At 39.4% G+C, this 26,057-nt stretch overlaps 2 protein-coding genes across 2 annotated transcripts; both read right to left on the minus strand.

Annotated features, from left to right (window-relative positions):
- Positions 1-922: 922 nt before the first annotated feature.
- sdcbp2 (syndecan binding protein (syntenin) 2) lies at positions 923-20,204 on the minus strand. The gene is made up of 9 exons (XM_077576162.1): positions 20,048-20,204; positions 14,305-14,356; positions 12,034-12,148; positions 10,206-10,306; positions 7,371-7,523; positions 5,202-5,377; positions 4,632-4,803; positions 4,138-4,229; positions 923-2,707 (listed from the first exon to the last, which is right to left on the minus strand). The coding sequence occupies exons 2-9, from the start codon at positions 14,353-14,355 to the stop codon at positions 2,653-2,655; spliced, it is 915 nt and encodes a 304-aa protein (XP_077432288.1). The 5' UTR covers position 14,356; positions 20,048-20,204; the 3' UTR covers positions 923-2,652.
- Positions 20,205-21,251: 1,047 nt separating this feature from the next.
- On the minus strand, positions 21,252-25,026 carry LOC144056382 (peptidyl-prolyl cis-trans isomerase FKBP1A-like). The gene is made up of 4 exons (XM_077573162.1): positions 24,866-25,026; positions 24,705-24,752; positions 22,921-23,033; positions 21,252-22,354 (listed from the first exon to the last, which is right to left on the minus strand). The coding sequence occupies exons 1-4, from the start codon at positions 24,900-24,902 to the stop codon at positions 22,226-22,228; spliced, it is 327 nt and encodes a 108-aa protein (XP_077429288.1). The 5' UTR covers positions 24,903-25,026; the 3' UTR covers positions 21,252-22,225.
- Positions 25,027-26,057: the final 1,031 nt, after the last annotated feature.

The raw sequence follows: 26,057 nt of genomic DNA on the forward strand, positions 1-26,057 counted from the left end.
AGATGACAATCTTAGTTTGAAGATGCAGTGGAAATGTAATCAATTTCCATTGCACGATTCTTTATCTTTAAACCAAGAGCACCATCGAGAGGAGTCAAAAATGATCGCAAGTGCTTCATGAAGCTTCATTTTCCCATCATTGCTTACAACTCACCTATTTACTGTCTGTCAATAACTTTCTTATACTTTCTTTCTATTACCCAGGCAAAAAAAATGTTCCTCAGCAAATCATTCCTTCACTCCCCTGGTTAAAAATAGCTTCTAATATAACAACTTTGACGTTGAAAACATACTTTTTAGGAATATTATCACTTAATTTTCAAAATTAGACAACTTTTTCTTAAAAATATACATTTGGAAAACCTCCCAAAAAATTCCCTCTAAACCCTACAACCATATTCTCACACTTTTCCCACCATAATCTTGAAAATATGAATATCAATCTCAAAACTGTCCAAAAAATATCTGACTTTATTCTCGAAAATACAAGTTTATTCTTGGAGTATTTCGATTTAAATCCTGTCATGTAAATTCCATCTATCTATATATATATGTATATGTGTGTTTTCATCTTCTCTCTAACCGTCCTTTTGATTTTCTGCAGCATCAGTAGATAAGAGAGGATTACAATCAGTAAGCAATGCACAAAAAGGGTCAGCATGTGCTGGCAAAAATGTCACAAATTCCTCAAATGGAAGAGGAGTGGACTTCAAACAAGAAAATACCAAACAAAGATGATTAGAAATAATACAGAGGTGGTCCATTCAGATACCTTAAGACTGTTGGAGATAGAAACGTAATTGTTTTATTTGAAAATCAAAGATACTCTCAGCGGGTCAGGGCTGATTGAACTATTTTAGTGGTTTGTTTTGTTTTTTCAAGATAATGTTCGTGTACAAAGACAACAGCTACTGAGAGGATGTGAACAGAATGACTTTTTATTTGTTTTACAATAGTATTATCTTGGTTACATTCATATATAAACTTTTTTTTTTTTACAGAATGTGAATGATTTTTATCAGTTTGCATACCCAGAACATGAGAAAGAATACATGCACCCAAAAAGGAGCAACTTGACAGAAGTAAAAAAGAGAAGAAGAAAGAAAAAAAAAAAGCTGCCCGGTTTCACTGTGCTCTTCAGTCGGGAAAAGGACAGCAGGGGGAGGGCGGCAAGAGGGTGCCGGACCCTTCTAGCAATTCAAAAGGTTGATTTTTCAGCATCTAATTTGAGCAGCTTCCTGTGGGGAAACATTTCTTGGGTAGTTTTGTTCACAAGAGGCACCACACGCACACAATAATAACTTCAACAACAACAAAAACAGCTTTTGAAATGGAAACAGGAGAGACAACTTTTATTTATAAAAAAGAAAAAGAAAAAAAGTGGTGGAAAGTGCACTTAGTGGGTCAACCCAGCACATACCCGGCCCCTGACAAATACTACTCCAGATCCCCTTGAAATGATCGTCAAGAGCAAATGAGCACAGAAACTACCCTGATGCACTACAATCCTGCCGACAACTTGTTGATTTGCACATGGAGCGAGCGCAATTTCCTGGCATGATGAATGCTAATATGGTGTTAGCTGCGCCCGTGAACCATCTTTGACTATTTGCTGATCCAGGCAGCATACACATCTGTATGGCTGTGATTCCATGGACAACACCGACTACCGAGCTGAGTCCAGCTGGTGCGTGACCACATGGCGCCATTTGAATATATGCCAGCACAAATGCCACTCAAACCCAAACACGCCGCTTCTAACGCTGTTTTACAAAATTGAGAAGATAGCAAAAATCCAGCAGGAGTTCCTACTTGCTAATTCTGAGATTAATTTGTAGCTACTGCATCTGTATTATTAGTAGATATCCGTGTAAACTGGTGTAAGTGTATATTGCTACTGCTATCTCTTAAGTAATTTGGGAAAATGTAAATAAAAAAAAATTAAAAAAGGGTTTGCTGAGTCCGCCATATTTTTGGTTTCCTTTTGAGTGGGGTTCCAAGCTGTCACCGAATCCAGCATAAATCCGTGATCTTTTTTTTTTCCGGGTAGATATCGCATCACATATATGACCAAAATCCAGCTCATAGCAAGCACAGTCAGTGTCAACAACCCCCCCACCCAGATAAAATGTCATACCCTTAAAAATAACATAAGTCTAAAATCTACGAGGTGTAGTGAGTAAATAAGCAAGTGAGCAAAGATGGCGGGTGCACACGGTCGGTGGGGCTCAGGCGGCTGACTGTTTACAGCATCTTGGACGACGAGGTGGAATGGAAGAAATGAACGATGGTCTCCATCGCAAGGAGGAAGCTCTGGACTCGCAAGTTTGCATGGCTTGGAGAGAAAAAAAAAAAAATATCTCGGAAGGCAAAAATAATGCGCATCTCGTTTTGGACTGCAATTACAACGTAGAAAAAAAAGGTTAAAAAAAAAAAAAAGAACTACTCTGTGTCAGCACAGGAAGAGAAAACTGTAAACAAAAAAATGAAATATAATGACCATAAAGATTACTGAAAGATATAATCAAGGCATTTTGAGATTATGATGATAAATGAAGGCGTTGATGATACAGGAGGCAGCAAGAGACAGACGAAGGAGGGCTGAAAAAGAGAAGAGGCGGGGCGGACATGTCGGTGTCCCGCTGGTGACCTTCACACCTCGGGGATGGAGTGATCCATGGCCGACTTCAGCAGGCTGCTGGACATCCTGGAGGAAAAACAAACAAAAACAGCTGCTTCGTTGGCAAATGCGGGAAGTTGGGAAAACTTTCTAACGGAGCCCCGGGACAAAGTTTGTCTTCAATGTGCTTTGTAATTAGTAACAACCACCACGACATCACTCATGGGAATGGGCCCTTTTATTTCTAAAGCACTTCTTACAAGTAGGACTGGCCAATTAAGCCATTTTACTGATGAAGTCAAGTTTAGTGCTCAGGATGCTGTTTTATGTTTAGCTCTTTGTTTTTTTTTGTTTTGTTTTTTTAAATTGGCTGTCGTTGATCAAAACTCATTCCAGTTTACATGAGCTGCTTGCACTAACAACATGGCTGCCTTTTACAACACAATCCATGCGCCATGACAATGGATTTTCTGAACATTCTAGCAACTATATATATATATATATTTATATATATATAAATATAAATAAATAAATATATATATATATATATATATATATATATATATATATATATATATATATAAATAAATATATATATATATATATAAATATATATAAATATATATAAATATATATATATATATATATATATATATATAAATATATATATATACAAATATATATATATACAAATATATAAATATATATAATATATAAATAAATAAATATATATATATATATATATTTTTTTTTTTTAAGAAGGGATCTTTAATTCCTGCTGAGAAAAAAAAACATGAGTGGAATTGCTTTTTCATTGTTAAGCTGTAATTGATTGAGATTGGAGGCGATGCTTCCTCTTCAACATAAGACATGTGGCCATGGGCCCGCTGAGCCATGCAGTTTGACGTCTTATAAAATATGGTTAATTGTTCAATATCAAAAAATGTTCTTTGATTAAGAATCGTGTTTACATACATGATGTTTAGACAAAAGGAATATATTTTATTCTAAATTTGGGAGAAATTTGGTTTGAATAATGTCACATTCATTTGATTATTCTATAAGTGTGTCAGGGCCAAATAGTAACAGATCAGTCGAGGGTACTTTGTGAACGTGTCCAGCGTAAACAAGTAGCAGACATATTGCTGATTCCATGTGAATTGTAGTCATCCATGTTGTGGTTGTCCTGTAGGCCAAGTGACACTTTTGCATAGTCAGGCTCCTCACTTAAATGAACAAAAAGCTGCTCATAAGACATGACAAGCGACCACATTTTCGCATTTTGTCTCAAGGGAGATGAATCATGTTTTCACGTTAAAATGCACCTTTAGCTGTTTTGCTTTTAATTGCGCAGCAACATTATTCCTCAGACATGTTATGAAAAGTGGACAGAATCATACGCAAAAACACATAGATGCCTGCAAGCACAAAAATCGCAAAATATGCATGACAAGCAAAAACTCGATTTATGGGCCTTGTGCGTAATCATGCGGCTGCATTCTGAATGGGCATCGTACCTCTTAATCATGTGTTCGTAGATGAACTTGGGCATGATGGTGATGGTCATGGCGGTTGGGGATGTGTTGAGAATATCCTTAATCTGGGAATCCTGCAAATAAAATGTCAAATGTATGTCTACCCATGGAAGCATTTTTTTTTAAGCACTTGCACTTTGTTCTGGGTCACGAGTGAGCTGGAGGATATCCCAGCTGACGTTGGGTGAGAGTGGTAAACACTCTTAACTCTTTTGACAGTCAAATCAGATGGCACATGGACAAACTACCACTCACACGCCTGGACATGTTTTGTTACAGTCTTGAGTTAACCAACAGGCGTCTTTTTGGAAGCCGCAATTTCCAGAGAAAGACGTTACAGACCAAAATATAATATAAGGACTATGCAACACTTTTTATCCAGCTTTACATGTTTGGCATTACAGGGTATGTTCCATGTCATTAGTGGTGAACACTATTTCGATGCAGAAGCTGGCGAACGTAATTGTGCGACCCACCTTGAGTCCAATAACGTTCTGCCCGTTGACCTCACAGATGTAATGCTCGGTCAGCAGGCCGTTGCGGGCTGCGGAGCCGTCCTTGACCAATGATGTGATTCTGCCAGACTTGTAGATGAAGCCCACGTGGCCTGAGCTGTCTTTTTGCATGGTGACAGTGCGCTGAAATGGCCTAGCGCCAGGAACAAACACAGCGGGCGGGTTTCAAACAGCCAGCAGAGGGAGCCAAAGAATAAAGAAATCTTTTTGAGACAATGGTGTTTACATAAATGACAGATACACTATTCAATTATTAATCTTGTTTATATAACTTAGTGAGATTATTTCCTGTCTGGGAATGGTATTAAAACATCTAATACTGAGTCCACGTCTCCTCATTCCGCTACATTGGTGAATTTGGGATCTGCAATGACGAAACTATGATTTAAAATGTTGTGGAATGCTAAATGTATTTATTAATTACCATTACCAGTCATCAAAATGTTTATACTAGGCCAAAGACTGCAAGGAAAATGTAATGTTTCTAAAGAATAAATCATATAAAATAACAAAAGTCCCAGCTGGTCTCACCTGTCCCGCACAATAAGCTCAATGCGCGTCTCTGCCGCGGCCTTCAGGGCCTTGTGTGCCTTATCCACACTCCACCCGGCACAGTTCTGGCCGTTAACCTGAAGAACCTGGTCCCCGAAGCGCAGCCCAGCCAAGGCGGCAGGGGAGTTGGCCTGCACCAGCTGGATAAACACCCCCTAAGATGCAGACACAGCAGTGCAAATAGAAATGAGCTGAAGGAAACTAGAGACTGGATGCTGGGATGGCTCCGGCCACAGGGACAAAAAGAGCAGACAGCTTGTGTGAATTTGTACAAATAAGGGACTCTTCTCCTGAATTAAAAGTTGGTCAATGACAAAATAAACGCCTCTGGCCATAAGCAGGGTTCGTACACCATTTCCATGGCCAAATTCAAGCACTTCTTAAGGACTTTCACGATCAATTTTCCAGTTTTTCCAGTATCTGTCGGCTGTCTGTCTTTTCTGTGCCTGCCTGTCTCTCTAGCGCGTGCGGCACTCAATAGGGTCTGTGTGAAAACTCACCTACTAGCTTTGTTTCAGCAGCGCGTCAGCTCCCGCTAATAAATTTTAAGAATATGGTACGCAAGTGGACCGAATCGAACATGCCGTATCGAAACGTATTAACACTAGGGGTGTGCCCAAAAAAAATTGATTCTTATAAGAATCGCGATTCTCATTTAGTACGATTCAGAATCGATTTTAAATGTCCTAAAATCGATTTTATTGAAATTATTTTATACTGTCTTGCCTTTGTCTGTGTGTGCCTTTATTTGGAGCGCTGTTTATGTTGTACCCGATTTGGCCACTGAGGGGCAGTGTGGTTCCACGCTGTCTAATACACTGTTAAGTTGTAGCCACATTAGAGAGAAGGGAAAAGTCACAATCAAGTTATCCCAATAAATGTTGTTTTTTTGCAGCGTGGAGCCGTTCTTGTGAGTGATAAAAGTGCCGCGAGTAGCGCGCTAATTAGCATTAGCGAGTCAGACTGGAGTAGATCATTACAATTCCTTGCACATCTATAGATTCCGATTGTGAAAAGCTGAATTTCCTTTTTGCATACTTTGCTATATGCGGATTTGGTCCATGCTTTATCCAAAGTTTGTGTTCTTCATTTTCCCGCCTATGTTCATTAAAACGAAAACCTCCGGCATGATGGACCGATGCACTACTGTCCTCTTGGGGGAGACAATGTCTGTCACGGGATGCAAGACAACAACCTAACGTAAAGGCACGTTGCAAAGCCAACAGATCACATTGCTTTCATTTTTAAGGAAACTTAATAGATTTTTTTCCATTTTATAATTAGACGATGTTAAGTCGAGTAATTCAGTATTCAAATACTTGATGCTATAGAGTACTCAAGTATTCATTTTAAAATGTATTTTTACTTGGATAAAGAGTATTTTTAAGTTCACAAGAAAAATAACACATTTTCACTTAATGAGAAAACTATTGGTTTCTTTTTTCTTCAATGAGTTATTTTTTTTCTAATTGTACATTTACATTATACAGAGAAGGTAGTGGTTGTGCATTAATGAATTTGGACCAGCTGGCCAGTAATAAGGCAAAGAAGGAATTTTATTCCTTCGCGTTACAGGTTATATAAATATATTGTAATGTATTTGGTGCACAAAGTATTTTTGCATGGAGTCTAGCGAGCTACCGTTTCCATGAGAGCAAACAAAGTCAAGCCGGCCACATAACGTTTGTTCATTCGCACCGTGGCGGAAAATTCTAAATACAAGCATCATAAGTGACACATTATGGACATCGATGACTGGCGAGTCTTTTTTTCTGAAATTAAACCAAGGAAGCAATCATAGCGGCTGCTAGCTTGAATTTGACTTTAAGAGGCTGCCCTGTCTGCAGATTGCTGAATAAACGAGTCCTTGAGGCAGGAAAACTGATTTTTTTTTGGTACGCTATTTACTGAGGACTCGTTTCACCCCTAATTGAGTCAGACTACCGAGAAATATGATGAACACTTTCAAGCATTTACTAGCACTTCACCCAAAATTCAAGCACTTTTCAAACCTTGAAAACACAATATTAAAATCCAAGCATTTTCAAGGTTTTTAAGCACCAGTACGAACCTTGCATATATCACAAATAAACAAAGAACGCAACATAATTTGCAATGGCCTTCAAAGAGTTAACAATGCTGACTCACGTTGTCAATTGCCCTGAGGCGGAGTCCAACCTTGCCGTCCTGGTCCTTGCACAGAATAATTTCCCGCAGGCCTTGGCGAACCTCGGCCCTCCTGATGCCGATGTCTGAGCCCGTGACAGGACACACCATTCCCCCGACAGGCACTGCCACTTGCTGCGGGGGAAGGAGATGGAAAGAAAGTGGGAGTGGGTGGCCGGAGAGGAAGGATTAGAGAGACAATTTTTGACACTTGCATAGGTTTAGCTCAGCATAGGGCTGGGCAATTAAGGAAAAAATTATAATTACAATTATTTTTGATTGATAGTTATATCACCTATTAATTAATAGAACTGACGTCAAAACTTATTTATTCAACTGTCAAACCTCAACTTTAAATTTTACTTAAAAGAACACCCAGAAAATACATTAGACGCTCCCCTACTTACGAACATTCGAGTTGCGAACAACGGTACATACGAACATTTCTGCGCGTACAGTATGTCGAAAAATGTTTGGAAAGAAATGCTGTAAGTTAGATTTTGTATTGCGCGTAGTGCTTCTTTCCGCCGCTAATACCGATGATTGGCGCTGTGAGAGCTCATTGGAGGCTGAGCAACGTGGCGAGGAGGAGGAGGAAGAAAACGCCGGTCCCCATGAAGCAGGAAATAACTTTTGAAGCCGATTCCAGCGACGACGAAGAATCTCTCATGATATAAAATCCTCCTCTTCCTCCTCCTCCATCAAATCCTTAAGCATCGAGTACATCTTCCAAAAGTAAGTTAAACTTCATTTTATTTATCTTATTACGTACATGTACATACTGTGTGTGTCTCTCTCGCTCTCTCTCTCTAACATACGTAGTACAGTACAGTTTTTTTCAGTACAAACCAATGCAGGTTACTTGTACAAGCCTTAAACATACTTATATAAACCTTCAATATACTTATATAGGCTTTAAACATAAATTATAATACAAAATATAGCACTAAAGCAACTTACGAACAAATTCACCTTACGAACGATCGTCCGGAACGTAACTCGTTCGTAAGGTGGGGAGCGTCTGTAGTAACAAAGCGAAATAACAATATAAAGTATTATTAAAATAATACCAACCAAAAAAACTGACAAAAATAAATACCGGCTGTTCCCGTTGTGCATGCCTTGGCCTCTTGGGGGCAGTGTGGTACCACACATGCATTGAGTACTACACACTCTTATTATGATAAAAACAGTTGACGAAAGTTGCAACAAAACTTTATTATCATAACTCGTTTTTGAGATTAGGAAGACTATTATGTATGACTTTTATTATATTACCCGTCTGCATGTGTCATTACAGTGTTTATGTGTGAATATTTGTTATTTTAAGGAATATCACTCCGGGACGCTAATTTTCTATTAGCATGTCAATGCGATTTTACATTGACTGCTAGCATTTGCACTAGTGATGTTTGTAAAACGATGTATGTCTTGTATTTATGTGCACAATGTGTGTAATTGTGTGTTTTGTTTTGCAGCATCCGTCACACTCATCGTTTTTTCTTTTGAACATAATAGTTTTATGGCGAGAAGCCAATATTGAAATCACCATTAAATTTTGATTTATATAACCCAGCCCCATTTTAGCACGTCATCAATAAGGATGTCGAATCACACAAAGGTGTTGTGCGTGGGAGCAGTCAGTTTGATATCCGCCTACATCAGTTGATGAGATCCAGAATGCTCCGGAACATATTGCTCAGGTAAAAATATGACCAATGTCAGAGAGCACAGATGGTGCGAGGGTGATGTGAAAGCAACACGCATAAAAGACACACACACACACGCACACACACACACACGAGTGAAGACAACACATCCTCCCACACTGCTCCATGCCTGTGGTAAGTACGTCTCCAAGGAATAGAATAATCATGTTTTCTGTGATAAACAAGCAGCTCATAAATCTTTTTGGTTCCTAGCTCTGATGATGTTTTTGGAGCCTGAAAACACAAACATTTGAAAAAGGGCCTAAAAGTTTGAAAGGAACTGATGGCATTACTGTTTCTGTGGAAAAACGTTTGTCTGTCAAATGTAACATTAAGTAATGTCACACCGTAAATGTAGTTAATGTCCTCTTTGCAAATACTTTGATGAGCTTGTCTGTCATTTCCAAAATGTTATGTTGCAACTTTAACACCATGTTTTATAAAATGTCCAATACATAAAACAGTATACCTTCCTCCTGACTTTTTTTTTCTATTTCAGGCTCCACGAACAATGTTGACATGAAAACGAGCTGCCGTAATGGAGTGTGCGTGTTTATCCATGGACACTGAGGAACTTTATACTTGATTATGGCGGCACCATATAGACAAAAGCGCTATTGTTATGTTGAAGGAAGACCACGTTTCCCATGAGGACAAGCGCATTGCGCTGTTGGTTAGCTCACGCCAGCAAGTGAAATCAGGGCCAATGTTGATCCTTGACTCTCCTTTCATCCGCATAGCTTCCCTTTTTCTTTTTTGTCTCCTCAGACAAAACTTTTCAGTTGTTTTGCATCTTCTGCCAACAAAGCAGTAATCGTGCGTCGACATTCAAATTGACTTCCGCCTTTGTAACGAATATGGAAAGGGGGAAGTGACGTATGCCATAAAGCATTCAGCACATTTATAGTTTTTTGTGTGGCAGTGTTCTTCCTCAACATTGATTAGTGCCAGTAAAAATGATACAGACCCCTACTACCATTCAACTAGTTTTAAGTCGGTGTTTCATCAGAAGAGTTAGGAAAATATTTGATTAAGGTTGAAAAGTTCCTTAGTGCTACTTTAATTTTTAGTTGATTTTGGATACAAGCAAAACGTGGCTGACACTTACATTGTCGGCCGCGGGCAACAAGGCCAAGTTCCTTTGCACCTCGTCGCTGTTGAGGCTCAGGCCCATGTACTCTCCCAGCTCCTCCAGATTTGGGTACAAGGCTGCAAGGGTTAGAACAAATATGCAGTTTGGTCAAATGTTCGACAGGAAAACCAGTGCCCTTCCGAAAAATCCAAAAGGTAATTTTGATTATTACAGTTTCCATCTATCCATTTAATGTAAAAGACAATGATTTTATTTTCATGACTGGGTGCATTTGCACCTCATTTCCAACATGTATCCTTAAACTACACAGCCTTACACAAAAATCCTTGCAAAATGACTATGTACTATAATGTTACAGAACTTTGTCATCCAACACGACGAGTATGAACTGCGCCAAACTGTACGACACATCACCCTCTACTGGACCTTCACAGTCTGCATTTTCTTGAACCAAATCTTTTGCACGTTATTTCATTTGATCAGTCAGGTTTAGAACGGCCAAACGGAATGAAAATGCTCCATATAAGCAGTTGGAATGAAAAGGCTGATTACGAACGGAATTTCATTCGAAATCACAGGGGTGGTATTTTCCTTTCGTCAATCCGAACGAGCGTCAGGTAAACGCTTCAATCGGAATGGCGAGACTGCGCCCGATATGCGCATGCTCTGTCTTGACGTAAATGCGTCGTGAAAAATGTCGGCGTCTTGCCAAGAGCTCGTCTGCGAGGGGAGAACTTGTTTTAAAGTACTTGTAACTTGTTTTTATCAAGATTGTGCTTCAAAACTACTGTGCTAAATGACGCATGAACTCCATCTTGATAAATCATGTGATCGATGTCCGCGCGTCTGACGGCTGCTGCAGGGCTGATCTGCTTAAAGGAGCGAAACAAGTGACCACAGATCATCATTCAGAATGATTTTAATCTGAATAGCTCAAAAGGCTCCATGTAACCCTGGCTACTGAGTGGTTCCTGCTCATTGTGTCATCACAGCCCTTGATACAAGTTAGATTCAGGTCAAGTATGTTTTTGTCACATTGAGCACATTAAAAAGGGAAGGGAATATACTGGCCAAATCTGATAATGGTACTGCTCAAGAAATGACGATGATTCAGCCTTAACTCCCACACTGGCCTAAAATAAAGCTCTCCATTTGTGCTTATCATCAGCTCGTTCTCCCCTCATCAGATTCAGGTGTGCACATACAAATTTTGGTTTGATGCTTCTTCTTTTTTTCATGAGCAACAGCCCTTTGAAATTTGTTTCAGCATATCCTTGTTCCTATACACAAGCCATGTTGGATGAGAAAACAGCGACTGTACTCTTCAATATTAGCATGTCCTTCCATGGCTGATGTCAGTGTACCGCTTTTGCTTCCTTTTTGAGTTCCTCTTCACCAGCCCCACCTGAACTTTTTACAACTCTATCCAACACCCCCAGTAAGCCTCTTCATCCATCCCTCCTCCTCAAACCTCCGCTTCCCTTCCCTCTTGCTCTCTATTCAATCCTGCCCAGCACAAGAGCCAAGGCCCGTTTCCATGGTGACTCAGATAGCAAAGGAACCAATGCCCACAGGACTCAAGCAAAAGAGCAGGTTACAGAACTTCATGATAGTTAAAAAAAATTAATTAAAAAAATCTACCAATGAACACATTGACATGAGCAGCACGTTGAACTTTGTAAGAACCTTCATTCAATATTTCATTATTTGTACACCCAATGAAAAATGAATAAAATATTTACCGTAACAACCTGATGACCAAAATGATGAAACAATCTAAGGTTGCCCCAAACAGTTAACATTTCATACAGACAAGATAGAGCATATTGTGCATAAAACTTACAGGATGAAGGCATCTGAGCGGCGGCAGGCTGCGGCTGCGGCTGGTCACCTCCCTCAGTGATGGCTGGCATGGCAGCGTTGTTGGTGGTGGTGGTGTGGGCAAACTGGGCCTGAGCCTGAGCGGTAATCAGAGTGAGCAGTCAGGTTATGGAATCCTGCTGATCTTTGATTTGATATTATAAAATGTGTCACTGTCCAATTTGGAATGTAACGACAACGGCAATATTGTGATAGTGACCACGATATCATCGTCATGTTACGATAATTAATAGCAGCACGTCTGTTAAAAAGGCCGGCTTGTGCAGTTGCACCACCCTCTGGTGGTTAGTTTATTAGTGTAGTTTAATTAGGCATGTTTTGGCTCTCCACATTTAAGACCCATGCTAATTGCCAGATGAAGGGGAACATAACACATTTGAGTTCCTCCACAAATTGACTCGATTCACAACGTGTGTGTGCATGAGCAAGTAAGTGCCTGAGTCAATATTAAATGTTATGACGTTTATGTACACTGTACTATTTGAACTATAATTAATTTATGACCTCAACTTGTTAACATTGTATAGAGAAGGAAATTTACATGCTGGTTTGATAATTGCTCTCATGGAGAAAAAAAATGTTCTAACCAGACATATTGCAGCGGTTGTCATTCCCATAGATTAGTCCTACCAGCTAATATTTTTCAACATTAGCATAAAAAAAAAACTTTTCACCCGCTTCGGGCAAGCACAGCATTGTGAACTACATTCACCATAATACTTTGCGCCGCTGAGCCAATACAACAATGACACTAAAATGACTGAAAGTGTCACAATATTTTGCTTTTTTCCGATGTTTTTTTTTTACAATATTGTGGGATTTTATACAGTATTGTGAGCTGTTTTTTTTTTAAATATCACCAGCCTCTCAACAGTATCGTGATAATGATCATATTGTGAGGCTCATATCGTGATATCATATTGTGACGTTTGGATATCATGACATCTCTTATGTTCAATGACAACTTGGTATGCCTAATTACTGTTTTCATAACACGGTGTTTCATGAAAATGAACCACTGCAATGTTATTCAACTATCATTGTCACCGTATATTATACAGTGAGCGCATCCAGAAAGCACTTCAGCACTTCCCTTTTGACACATTTTGTATCGTTCCAGTCTTATTCCAGAATTGAAAGAAATTCACTTTTTTGGTGTAAAATTCTACACAACATCCAAAATGACAGATGAAAAAATTTTTTGAATTTCATTAAACATAAAACAAGTAACAACTTACATGTACATAAGTATTCACCCCCTTTGCCACAAAGCTCAAAATATGGCTCAGGTACATCCTGTTCGCTGCTTGTATCATGCAGTCATCCAGTGAAATTAGACCTTTGTAAATTATTGACACAAAACAGTACAGTAAAGGCTCGCAATTTCCTGTAGTAGTAGTAGGCAGTGGTTGCTGCTATAGTACGGCAATTTGACATCAGAAAGAAAGACCTTTGTTCACAATATTTGTCATTGTGTTAAATGAGATTTTATACATCAAAAGTACTAGTGGTACTGCTCTGTATCAGTGCATACTCAAAGAGTCAATACTCGTACTGTCTCAGTCTGCAAAAATAAGTGGCAGCTGTGTTCTACAAAAAAAAAATTGTGAATGTCAATTTGCAAATTGGTGAGGTTATCAGTACTTGGTTGAAACTGAGTCTGGATCCGGTCATCACATGTCTTCGCTATTTAGAAGACCACGTAAACTGTGGAGGATGCAATTTGTCGAAGTGTGTTTGACACATTAGTAACACGCAGCACACTACACACACCAAATACACGCAACTGAGTCTTAAGCTACATTGTTGGTACAAGAGGTGGTCTCCTATCAACACTGTGTAGCTAAAGAGTTCATGGAAGTCGTGATATAATAAAAAGTTAAATCATCACATGATAGTCATCAGACAGCGAGGCTATATATACAGTGCAATTATGGATCAATTAGCATCAGTGCAATGTGCAGAGATATGGGGAGTGAGAGCGCAGCTGTGGACCACTATGAGGACCTCTTAAAAATACAAAACAAGTTGTACATTATTAAAGAGGCTTGAGTGTGGTCTATTGGCTCATGTCATCTCAACCTTATGTCTGCATCAGAAGATTCACATTAGCATTGCAAGCACTAAGCATGACATTGGCCAGTCCCATTTTAAAATAAAAATATATTCAGTGCAACCCTCGGTGACACTTTTTACTCACAGACACAAGGAAAGATGAGGCTGCAAAGCTTACCTTCATCACCTTGTCGACCTTTAGGTCCTCGAGGGATGGATAGAGAGACATCCTGTTTGGGAAAACACAAGACAGGTGACACACTTGCTATGGTGAAACAAAGGAGCAACACAAGCAAACAAGCCAGATGCAAATGTTAAATGGCTCTTTGATGTTAAAAAGATAAGGGAAGGAAAAACATCATGATACTATGACATTGCAGTATTATCTCTCAGTGTACGGTAAAAAAAAAAAAAAAAACATCAGACAGATACCAACAGTTGCCAGTGTTTCCCACAGATTTGAAATCTACTTGGGAGGGTGGACTCGGGTGGGTGGACTCCTGCTACTTGCGTGTCCGGTAACCTCATAATCCACAATTGAGAGACGGCGAACTAATGTTACATGCAGTATATCTGGTCGCGACACGTTTTTTTTTTTGTTTATATACAGTGGAACCTCGGAGTTTGAACGTCTCGGAACTCGTACAAATCGGACTTCAACCCAAAAATCAGAATAAAAAATGCCTTGGAGTTTGAACTCATTTTTGGAGTTTGAACACCCAAGCAAAGCAAGCTAAGCCGAACGCACCTTGAAAACGGGTAGCCGAGTGAAGCCAAGCAAAGCTGAGCAATGCCAGATGCTCATGTTGCGTTAGTTGAGACAATGTACTGCTCATTTCCAGTCAGATCGTGAGTACTCCTGGAGGTGCTCCATACTCGAGAGGGCATTTTGATTCACCATGGGCCCAAAGAAAGACAACAGTGCCAGTGGCAGCAAAGAAAAACATACAGTGCTACGAACCACAGTGAAATAAGGAAGGAGATTATCGCGCTGTTGTAACTACCGTTACTACTTCTGTAAATACTGGCACGAGGACCCCACTTAGCTGTTCAACAACGTGCCTGACGTTAAAGCAATGCACGCAAGGACCGCTTAGTAGTCTAACAATATACTCAATGTAAAATACACAAACTCAGCAGTGAACTAAAGCTAGCATTAACAAAGCATTTATTATCCAGTGATGCCATCACACCACAACAAAAAAGGTAAGGTATTTTTTTATTGTTAAAATACTGTACATGGTGTAAATGTAAAAAACATAAATAGAAATTAAAATAGGAATTTTCTGTTTTTGGAGCTTGGGAACGGATTAATTGCATTTACATTATTTCCTATGTGAAAAAATGTTTCAGAGGTTGAACAATTCGGACTGTGAACACTTCGCGGGAACAAATTATGTTCAAACGCCGAGGTTCCACTGTATATATATTTTTTTTATTAAATTTTCTTAAAATCTACTTGGGTGGTGGCCAGTTTACTTGGGTTGCCCGCCCAAGTATTAGTATGGTGTGGGAAACCCTGATTGCTGTCTGATGACTAAAGCGCACACTTAAAATACTCAATTATTCCATAGAATAACCTATTTTAAAAAGATTTGATAGCAAATGACATGATCATTGTGATCACCTGTATTCGGGAAAAAAATAATTAAACTGTATCGTAAGCAATATAGTTATATATTACCCAAGTCAAAGTGCAGCATTACATAAACTAATAGATTGCCGATCTGCTGATCTGTAGCTATAAATATGACGTTAGTCCAAGATAGAGATAATTTATCTTGAATAAATTATTCCAGACAACACAAGTTAACATTAGCAAAGTGTCAGTGTGTGAACATCTATGTGCTGCATGTACACGTCAGAGTGAATCACGTCAGCTGTTGTGTTATCTAAAATGGCTCCAACACTTACTCCAACTTAATTTGAATATTGTGTGTCACCACTTTGTATATGTGCTGCTTAAGAAAGGACAACATAACACTCTATTTCAACTCGGTCAAAAATGTCAGTCAGTGTATGGAAGGTAATAGAGAAAAAAATAGTGACAGGACAACCATGCATAAAAAAAAAAGCATTGACGTGTAGAAAAGAGGAAATGAAAGCCAACAGTCAGCTGACTGACATTACATGCAGTACAACGGGGCAGGTAGAGGCATGTTGTGCAGCAAGTATAAAACAACAAATATCTTCACTGACAGAGAAGAAATGGCGGTATTAACGCCATTATGCCTACATTTTTTTTATTCACTTTTTCCCCTTAACCCTTTTGGGTTTTGTTATACATTATTAACATTTTTAATTCTTTATTTCATATATTAACCATGTTGAAATGTTTTATAGATGTGAAGTAGGTAAAATAGTGTTGAACTCAGTATAATTTGACCTTAATCTAAGATGGTACACATTGTTTGGTCTAGAAGTTCCTTCTCAGTGTTCTGTGGGAAAACACATTCTGTTCGTGAGAGAGAGCGCACTCCTACAACTATACTACATTAGAAGCTGTCGAGTTCAACTTGTTGTTGTTGTGAGATTTTGTTATGGGAAGAAGTACGAGAAGTGCCCATAAAGTATATTTTGTCTAAAAAGAATGAACACAGGTGCAACTGAGAATTCTGTTTTTGTAATCTGTTTTCTTCTCTTATATAACCTATTTACTTATTCATGAGAGGAGGAGGAAGAGGTATTTTTCTTTTAGACTTGATTGTAATAAAAAGCTGGCTCTTCGAAGGAGGAGGGGCATTACTGATCTGAAACTGCTTTGAGTTCTATTCAATGATGTGACTGGAGATCTCCGGAATAAATCATCCTTGCGCAGGGACTCTGTTCATGTCTTATATCATCATTTGATTTATTGGACACGCAAAAGTATGGATTTTTAATATACGCCCTTCAGTTTCACACTCAGTCACTGGCATGAATATTTGCATGTCCAACATGGATTTTTTTTTTTGTCCAACTGGACTTCTGTAATCTGAAAATAAATAGTATTTTGAAGTCCATTAAGAACTTTTGAAAGCTGTAAATGCCACGAGAGGTGCTGGTGTTTCCATCTCAACTAGTTAGTGGCCTGAAAAACAACAATGACGTCAGCTAAGGCCTACATGCATGCAGACCCACATTACGACAACTCTTTCAGGCAGAATAAATCAGCTAAATGCAAAAATTACATTAAAACAAGAGTTCAGAGTATGTTAAAATTTTGACCCTGGACTGGATCATCACCATTTCCAAAATTATATTGCGATCTACAACAAATAAAAATCTAGAACAGCCTCTTGGAATTGATTTGGATTAGATCTTTGTTGGTGTTTTTGATTTGCCCCGTTTTCTTTCTTACAGAAGGCGGCAAAAAAGGAAGCATCACTAATTCCTCGCCAGCAAAACATCAAAATCACAAGATGTGACAAAAGCATTTCCCCAGGGAACAGGCAAACAAACCAAGAGTGGGATAAATAGAGAGATTTTATTTTCATGTACATTTGGAGGGAATTGGGTCACATGGACCATGTAGTGTAAATCCAGCCTAATCAAATGCGGAGAAAGAATTTCGCCCCACTTAGGTGAGTGTGACAATCAGTGGTACTTTAATGTATGCAATGTGCACACCATAAAGGTACGTACAAGCAAGCATACGCATTGTGTCGTCATATAACGATGAGACAAAATTAAGCACCCGACCGCCCTGAGTGCAAATATCCCTACAGCTACCTCATATTTATACCTTTGTACGACCTCCTGAATGACATTTGAGACCCAATAAATCACAAAAGCATTGAGTCATTATAAGAAGTGCATCATTTTGACCACAATCAAAACATTGCCTGAGATGTAGAACTCATAGACACCACTCACTTTTGTCCTCGTACACACTACACTATTGTACTGGGCAACACAGAGGCCCCATTTGAAGACAGCTCACTGTTTACTTTCCATGAGCGATGTTATGTTTGCTCACTTTATATCCACCTCCATTATGGGAAGCAGCATGGAGCTGGAGGAAATGCATTTTGGCTGCTTGTCTTTTATGATGACATCATGAGTATGTACCGTATACTCCAGTCCTTGTATTACAAAACAATAGTTTGAAACTTTGAACACTTCGAAATGACCACCAACTTTTGTGTACACAAATAGAAATTAAATATACAACACAAATGCATAGTCATCCTGATTATTATTGTTATTATGAATATTGCCAGAAGTTCTTGAATTTGTGTATGTCATTATATGGTCGTACTTGACTACTAGTACAAGTATCATTTAATGTTCTCACTTGAGGGAAGCCTTTATTTGTGCAAAAAACTAATTATGGTAGCGCCAGAAATGCTGATGTCCGTTGATTGGTCAATTGAAATTCATGTGCTACAATGGAAATGGAATGTGGTAACTGCCTCACGTTAAGTTTTGATTTGCATTTAGACACAACACCAACTACCCTGCATGAGATTAGACGTTTGTCTTTCTTGGTCACGGATAATGTCCACACACATTGAACTGTTGTGTGTTTCTACTTTGTTGAATTCCCTGGCAAGTTACACAACATCCTAGCGCTATAATGTCCCACCATGGTCCATTTAAGGAAGGTTATTTAAGTGGATGACACACCCAGTGATTAAATACACTGCATCTACTACTAGAATAAAAGGCCAGCAAAAAAATGTAAACACACTTATTGACAACTGAGGGTAGAGTTTGCAAAACTGTCAGCAGTTAGGGGTGAAAAACTTGGGAGTATTTTATATACCTGTAATGTAAATGTAATTAAACATACAAAGAGGATTTTTACTACACCTAGTTACATTTATTACGCTGTACTCACAGATCAAAATGCACAACGAAGGTAGCTGTGGTTACTTTAATGGATGATAGCCAACTGGCAAAGGCTTTTTTTTCCCCCCAAGGGACTTTATGTTCCTTTAACCATAGCAGGCCAGTATGTGCAAGCGTTTAATGCAGGAGTTTGAAACCTGCAGTCCATGGGCCGTTCACAGCTCTCGAGTGCATTTAATCCAGGAACTAAAATGCCCAACAACATTTTTAATCAATCGTTGCACCGTATAATAAAGGAGAACATAGCTCTAAACCTGATTCATCTCGGAAGCAATCCTCTTGGTAACTTTTGGCTCTACAGAAATCAGTCAGATAGTGGTGGCGGGGATAACAATTTTAAAGCTAGTGACAGAAAGGTTTGGCATTGTTGTTTCACTATAAGAAAAAGAGTAAAAGAGGATTAACGTCAGTAAACCCAAACATACTGTCGGTCGTTACAAAACTGTGGCCTTGTCGGAGCTTTGCTGGGAAAAACAGAGGGTGGGGAGGGAGGGTGGTTGAAGAAATGGGCCCGGAAGTTGTGACTAATTCTCAAAAACAACCCAACCCCGTTAAAACTGTCCCCTCACAAAGTCCGTCACGAATTGTTACAAACTATTTCACATTTTAAAAGACATAAGACTTCCTGTCAAAGATTCGGTAAACAAGAGGAGCCAGCGTTGCTGTGATACGTAACGCGAAATCCAAATAGAAAGTCTCTCGTTTAATATGAAATAATACTGCATACATGCAAGGCTACAATATCATTAAGCCAACTAAATGACAACATGCGTTATTATTTTTTTCAAACGAATGATTCAGTTACGTCATGCGGAAGAAAGAATCATTGTCAAATTATAACAAGTTACGGCATCATTCTGCTGCAAATTACCGACTGCCAATTTTTTAGGGCACATTTGTTAGACGATATGTTGTAATGTAGTAGTAATAAAAGACAGTCAGTTTAGCTTCAACAATTGCATGTTTTTCTTTGTCCCTAAATAGTGACGCACAAACACAGCAGCTAGCATTTACCGTTAGCTAAAAGAAGCCAGGGTGGATGTCAGGTAGCGTTTCTCATCATCAAAGGTAAAACCAAACAGACTCACCTGTAATGTATTGACTTGGAAGTCGACTTGTTGTTTAGGAAAAAAATGTTTAGTCTCAGACAGAGGCGTCGACCAGACTGTAAATACAGTGTGTCGTTGCTCTGGGTCTCTCGTCTCGTCGTTGACGACTTGAAGGGGGATTCTGGAAAGTGACGTAACTCCAGAAGCCCCGCCCACACAGTGCGTGTCACATGACTTTTCCACGTTTTCGCTAGCCTTTAATGGTATAAGGGGGTGTAAGTGGGTCTTTTTTTTATATATATTTCAGGAAAACAAGGGGAAAAACATCAACAACCAGAAGATTCCAGTTGCCGCGATTCCACATTTATCCTCCACCATCACACGAATGACTTAGAATCTACACAAAAACACAGTTTTTAGCATGCATAATTGTAAAGAATTGTAACGTCTATCTGAGTGTGGGCAGGTCTGGTGATTGCCGGTTGTAACTTGTGATGTCAGCAAATATGAAAGACCAAAAGGCCGTTACAGTTCGAACATTGGCTCAAGTTAGGGAGTCTGTGGACCCTAATTTCATGCCCAGCAAAAGTCTAGCAGAAATCGCAGTTGACTGTGTGCATGAGTTTTCTTTCTTTTGCTATTCTGTTACAGAATGATGACAAATATAAAAATTACCACGTTTGTTTTTTTTTTTTTAAAGGGAATGCCTAGCTACATAGTAAGACTAGTGTAAAAAGGTACCAGAAAGTACATCACTCCACCAGGATCTCACCATTGTTATATAGTGAAATGTATCTTCTGCCCAGATTTAGTCATAACTGTTTTAATTTCCTCATTTCCTCAGTAGAGCTTTGTTCTGCGGATGTATCCTTGTGAGTGTTATCGCAATTTCTACCAGGTGCAGCCATGGCTGAATAACCTCTATTCCTCAAATGGACTTTGGGTTTGAATGATGTCCTTGAGTTTATCTCATGTCCGGTCAACTCCTGTTGAACTGTTTAATGGACACTGTGTGGTACCGCCCTTCAAGATAGTATAAGAATATTGTAAGTCCTCTGTAATCTTCGCACTTGTGAGAGGCTACAGCCATTGTCTGTAACTCACTTGTGACCGGAATATTCTGTAGAAATAAAAGGTTTGAAGGAACTGTTCATCGATCTCCAGCCTGTATTCAGATAACCAACATTCTCACTACCCGAAAGAAAACGAACACGCGGAAGAAAAGATCTACTCCACAACAATAGTCAGAGAAAAATATTTTAGTCATTAGAAAAAACAAGGTAGGGGGAAGGTCACAATTTGACACCCCAGCTGCCTTATGTGCACTACATTTCAAGCATCTAGAGAATACCAACCAATTATTTCAGGCTAAACTCATCTAAAGTTTGCTTTCATGCTTTAAAAGGGGTTAAAAGACCTGAAAGGCTTTGTCTGCAAAATACCCCAGAGGCAAGAGAAAAAAAAATGGAGGGTATCCGCTGAAATAAGTTGTGGTTATCTTTAACTGCTTTCGCACTCAAAACAATTTTAATAATAAATAATAATGCATCAGATTTATAGAGCGCTTTTCTAGACACGCTTGATGGAATGGATGCATTATTCATGCACTCACACATTCACACTGTGGTGGTGGTAAGCTACTTAAGTAGCCACAGCTGCCCTGGGGCAGGCTGACGGAAGTGTGGCTGCCAGTGTGCGCCTACGGCCCCGCCGACCACCACCAAACATTCGCACCTTACATACACCAGTGTGAGTAGCACTGGAGGCAACGTGTGTGAAGTGTGTGAGGTTTAACACACACTGTTAATTTAAGCATATTTATTTGCAAAACATACAGTAGGTGCAATAGTTTACGAGTTTGAAGCAACACAACAAAAACAATTAGCTTTGTTGATGTACAGAGGATCCTCGGTTTACGACAGTACTATCGACATATGACAATTTGAGGTTGCTTAAGAATATGTGGCTCAAGGCTCACTCCATTACTGTTATGTACTTTTTTATTGTATTGCTTCATATTTATGACCTACAAATGTATATGATACAAATATCTGTAATGATCATTTTACGACTGCAGTAGCACAGATTAGTGAAATAAACTACAGTGTGTTATGTTACTGCCATTGAATTTTAAAAATAGTCTCCAAAGTATCTAACAGGGTATTTAAATAAAATCAACACACACAAAAATTGCTGCATGACACTTGTGGATTCATCTCATTCTAGACCAAGCAGCTCGACCTCAAAGATCAAGGTGGCATTGGGGGGGATGAGGCCCGGGTGGCCTTTGGTTCCATAAGCGTAGTCAGGCGAGCATGTCAGCTTGGCTCGCTGGCCCACGCTCATCTGGAAGCGGAGAAGAAGAAGCATCATTTTTGAAAAACAAACAAAAACAGAGGACTTTTTCAATTTGATCACATAAATAATGATACTTTGTATACTGTAGATAGATGATGGAACTGTGACAGCATATTGATGAAAATGAGCAAATGTACTAATGATGTTGTGGACAGTATATTACAAAGCCCAGTTCTAATGACATTGAGACAGTGTGTAAAATGATTTGCAAATTATTTTGAACCTATATTCAACACTGCAGGCCATAATACAATACAAGGACAAGATATTTAATGTTCAAACTGATAACCGCTTTTGTTTTTGTTGAAATACTTTCTCATTTTGAATTTGATGCCTGCAGCATGTTCCAAAAAAGCTGGAACAGATGCTGAAGTTTGTAACTTTCTACTTACGCATTACGGCTGTTTGATTGCAAGATTTATTTATTTATTTTTGCCTTGCAGCACAGGAAAGCACATGGAAAAGTGCCGTATGCCATACGAGTTTCATATGAACATGCATAACTGTATACCTCTTGGTATAATGAGTTTCTGACTCATTCACCCTCATCTCACCTGCGCCACGCCCTCGTCCCAACCCCGTATGACCTCTTGCATGCCCATCCTGAACCTCAAGGGCTTGGACCTGTCACGAGAAGAGTCAAACTTGCGTCCGTCTGGGAAGAGGCCTGCAAACATGAAGAGTTATAAAACACACAGCGTTCCAGTGCAGGGCAGCTGTCTACGCACGTGTATTAGACATGGTGTTATTTATTCATCTCCTCAACACATCCAGCATTGACTCTAATGGAAGTCATTTATACAAGCAGATACGTTTGCTTTTTCCACATGAACTCTCTTGAGCTTCATTCACAGCCAGTCACTCGTGAGTTAGAATATCCTGTTTCATGCTAAATTTCAAGGTTGCTTTGGTTATCCTGGAAACGCACAGGAACCACACAGGATATGATGTCAGAGATGTTACGTAAAAAAAAAAAAAAAAAAAAGTAAAGGAAGGAACAGGCTTTTGATTTCGGACGATTTTTCTGGAGACCAAAATGGCAAAGGAAGCACAAACTGGGCCATGTTACATCATCTTGAAGCAAAGAGGAGATTGTGTTATAGTGGGAGGAGGTGAGAACACTGCCCCAGTTCTGGCAAGCGAGAACTGTTGTACACAAATGCTGTATATACATTATTTACACAATGAGAACAACTAAACAAACCCACTACTAGTTAATTATGCTCAAATTTGCCAGGAATTAAAATACATGATGAATAAAGACATTTTAATAGTTGAAGTGAACCTGTCAGAGGCTCTTTTTTTTAGGGAGCAAAACCAATTTTTATTAGAGAAAAAAGTGAGAAGTGAAGAAGACTATACACAGGGACTTATATAAAGTAAGCAGCTCCAGCGTCATGATTTGGCCACATTTAATATTTGGTTAGAACTAGAAATGTGTTGGCCCATTTAATGTTTGCAAAATACTTTTATTTACTTTACAATTACCAATGATTTCATGAAAAAAAAAATGTCTATAAAATCTATACAAATATATTTGCCTATTTTTATGTTATTTAAAATAAACAATAATTTAGGGACCTAATGGAAAAAAAATATTAACTAATTTCAGGGGGGGGGGGGCAAAAAAATGAAATTATTGGAGCCAACATTACAGGATTATTGATCGTGTAAAGAATTGTTAGACTATATAAAACAATGAGCCAAATTTGGCCCGCCAGCCATATTTTGCCCACCCCTGGGCTAGCACCACCAGAAAATTTGGTTCCATGCGTGTTCAGTGCATGCATAATACACTAAGCCGTGAAAATGTTCACATACAAATGACGTCAAAATGTTTTGTCAAAATATTTGATCACTTTTTAACATGGACTTGCAGCTACAGTTGATAACGCTGTACTGTGACTGTAATATACATGTCAGGCCATAGTTGGCAAAAGGCCTGTCCTTCTTGGTTTAATCCAAAACTTTCTTTTCAATAACCTATATTCTCTTATGAATAATTTATGATTAGAATTATATGTAAGTCTTACATACATATTACATACTGTAGAAACATACACATATTTGCAGTATAGTAAATAAACACTGACTAGTCAAAAAACATGAGTAATTCATGCCCCTTTAAAATATTTCTAATTGTCTCTATTTAAAATTCAACATAGTTACTTGGTACCAAGACTTGATTTTAGGCTATGAAGTAGAGCTATAGTGTCATCTGGCATCAGAGTGTTCCAGAGTTGAGAACACACAAAAAAATTGGCACGTTGTAGTGAATAATGGCGTGTAGGTTCCACATTAAATAATCCAAAACTAATAATAATAGTACTGTACTTACCGACATAATGCACCACACATGTCTGCCCCTTTTTAGGAAAAGTTCTTCCTATGGAGGATGCAAAGGAATAGTAATGTGATTCATGTTACAGGAATGATGCATTTACACCCATTTGTTAAATAATAAAACCATTTTAAAAAGAAAGAGAGAACTTAGCTTACCGTCGCCGGGACTGATGGTTTCTATTTCCACTCCCATGTCCTGGCCGCCCGTTAGATCCTTACCAGGCAACACCAGCCCACCAGTGTGCAGTGGTTGCAGTCAGACTGTACTGCAGTCTGCCTCTTCAAGCAGCCTTCACTAGTCTGCGTGGACAGCAACTTGTCATCTTCACGATGAACATCCTTTCCGGTCTCATACTCCAAAGTAAAAGCTTTTTTGAGGGGAGGCGGGGGAGTGCACATCTTGGAGAGGGGAAAAGAACACTTAAGTTTCAAGATAAGGGTGATCCTTAAATGTACAGATTTGGTTACGGTTTGACCCCTTAGAAAATAATGGATGTACTGTATACAGTGTTGAGACGCTAGGACCTAGCCGCTAGGACCTAGCCGCTAGGTAGTGGACCGGAATTCTGTTTCGCCAGCCAGTACCCATCAGCAGCCCCACCGGCCCAAGAGGTCCGATATGGCTTCTTCTTCAGCTTGATAACATCCCTCACTGCAAGTGTCCACCAACAGGTTTGTGGGTTTTCGCCACGACAGGCACTGGCGACCACAATAAGGCCACAACTCCGGTCAATCATGGTCCACTTGGACATCTAGGTCCCTGCCTTGAGCCGCCATCCAGTTCTATACTCACCTGACCTCACGGGCCCCTCCCATAGGTGGTGAGCCCATGGTAAGATGAAGAATGGAAGTGGTGTGGTCCCGCCTCACCACTATGTCCCCCTATTTTTTTTAATGCAACACACACATTCATTTTTGGGTGGGGTCACATTCAGTGTAGGGGTAGAGTTCACCAGTCGGCAAGCTGGTCAATTCAGTAACAGGGTTGGGTTTCACTAGGTACGCTGGTGCGACGACCGGAACCTTTCATTGCCAGGCTTGTGGTTAGGGCTAGGAGTACCATCCTCTCCCGGTGCTCCCTCCTCTCCTTCCCTCCCCAGTGTTTCGCCCGTCCACGCGGCTCGAGGTGGGGTGGGCATGGGTGCCCTCTATGCGCCGCATAGAGGTGATGGGCAGGTTTGGTATCCAGGAGAGGATCACAGGACAGATGGTGGTTGACTTGGGTGGACATGGCTGTCGGAATGAGGAGGTGCAGAAGTGGATCCAGAGAAAGAGATTAGCTAAGAAGAAGTGGGACACTGAGAAGACTGAAGAAAGTAGACAGGAGTACAGGGAAATGCAGCGTAGT

Source organism: Vanacampus margaritifer, chromosome 1 (genome assembly GCF_051991255.1).
Source record: "Vanacampus margaritifer isolate UIUO_Vmar chromosome 1, RoL_Vmar_1.0, whole genome shotgun sequence".
Taxonomy (NCBI): domain Eukaryota; kingdom Metazoa; phylum Chordata; class Actinopteri; order Syngnathiformes; family Syngnathidae; genus Vanacampus; species Vanacampus margaritifer.

Excerpts from the sequence above, each read along its gene's own strand:
- LOC144056382 (XM_077573162.1), bottom strand. The coding sequence starts at position 24,902 with ATGGGAGTGGAAATAGAAACCATCAGTCCCGGCGACG. Across the intron at positions 24,753-24,865 it reads AACCATCAGTCCCGGCGACG|GAAGAACTTTTCCTAAAAAG; the intron begins GTAAGCTAAGTT and ends CATCCTCCATAG. Across the intron at positions 23,034-24,704 it reads ATGTGTGGTGCATTATGTCG|GCCTCTTCCCAGACGGACGC; the intron begins GTAAGTACAGTA and ends TCATGTTTGCAG.
- sdcbp2 (XM_077576162.1), bottom strand. The coding sequence starts at position 14,355 with ATGTCTCTCTATCCATCCCTCGAGGACCTAAAGGTCGACAAGGTGATG. Across the intron at positions 10,307-12,033 it reads CGCTCAGATGCCTTCATCCT|CCTTGTACCCAAATCTGGAG; the intron begins GTAAGTTTTATG and ends TAACCCTTGCAG. Across the intron at positions 2,708-4,137 it reads TACGAACACATGATTAAGAG|GATGTCCAGCAGCCTGCTGA; the intron begins GTACGATGCCCA and ends TTTTTCCTCCAG.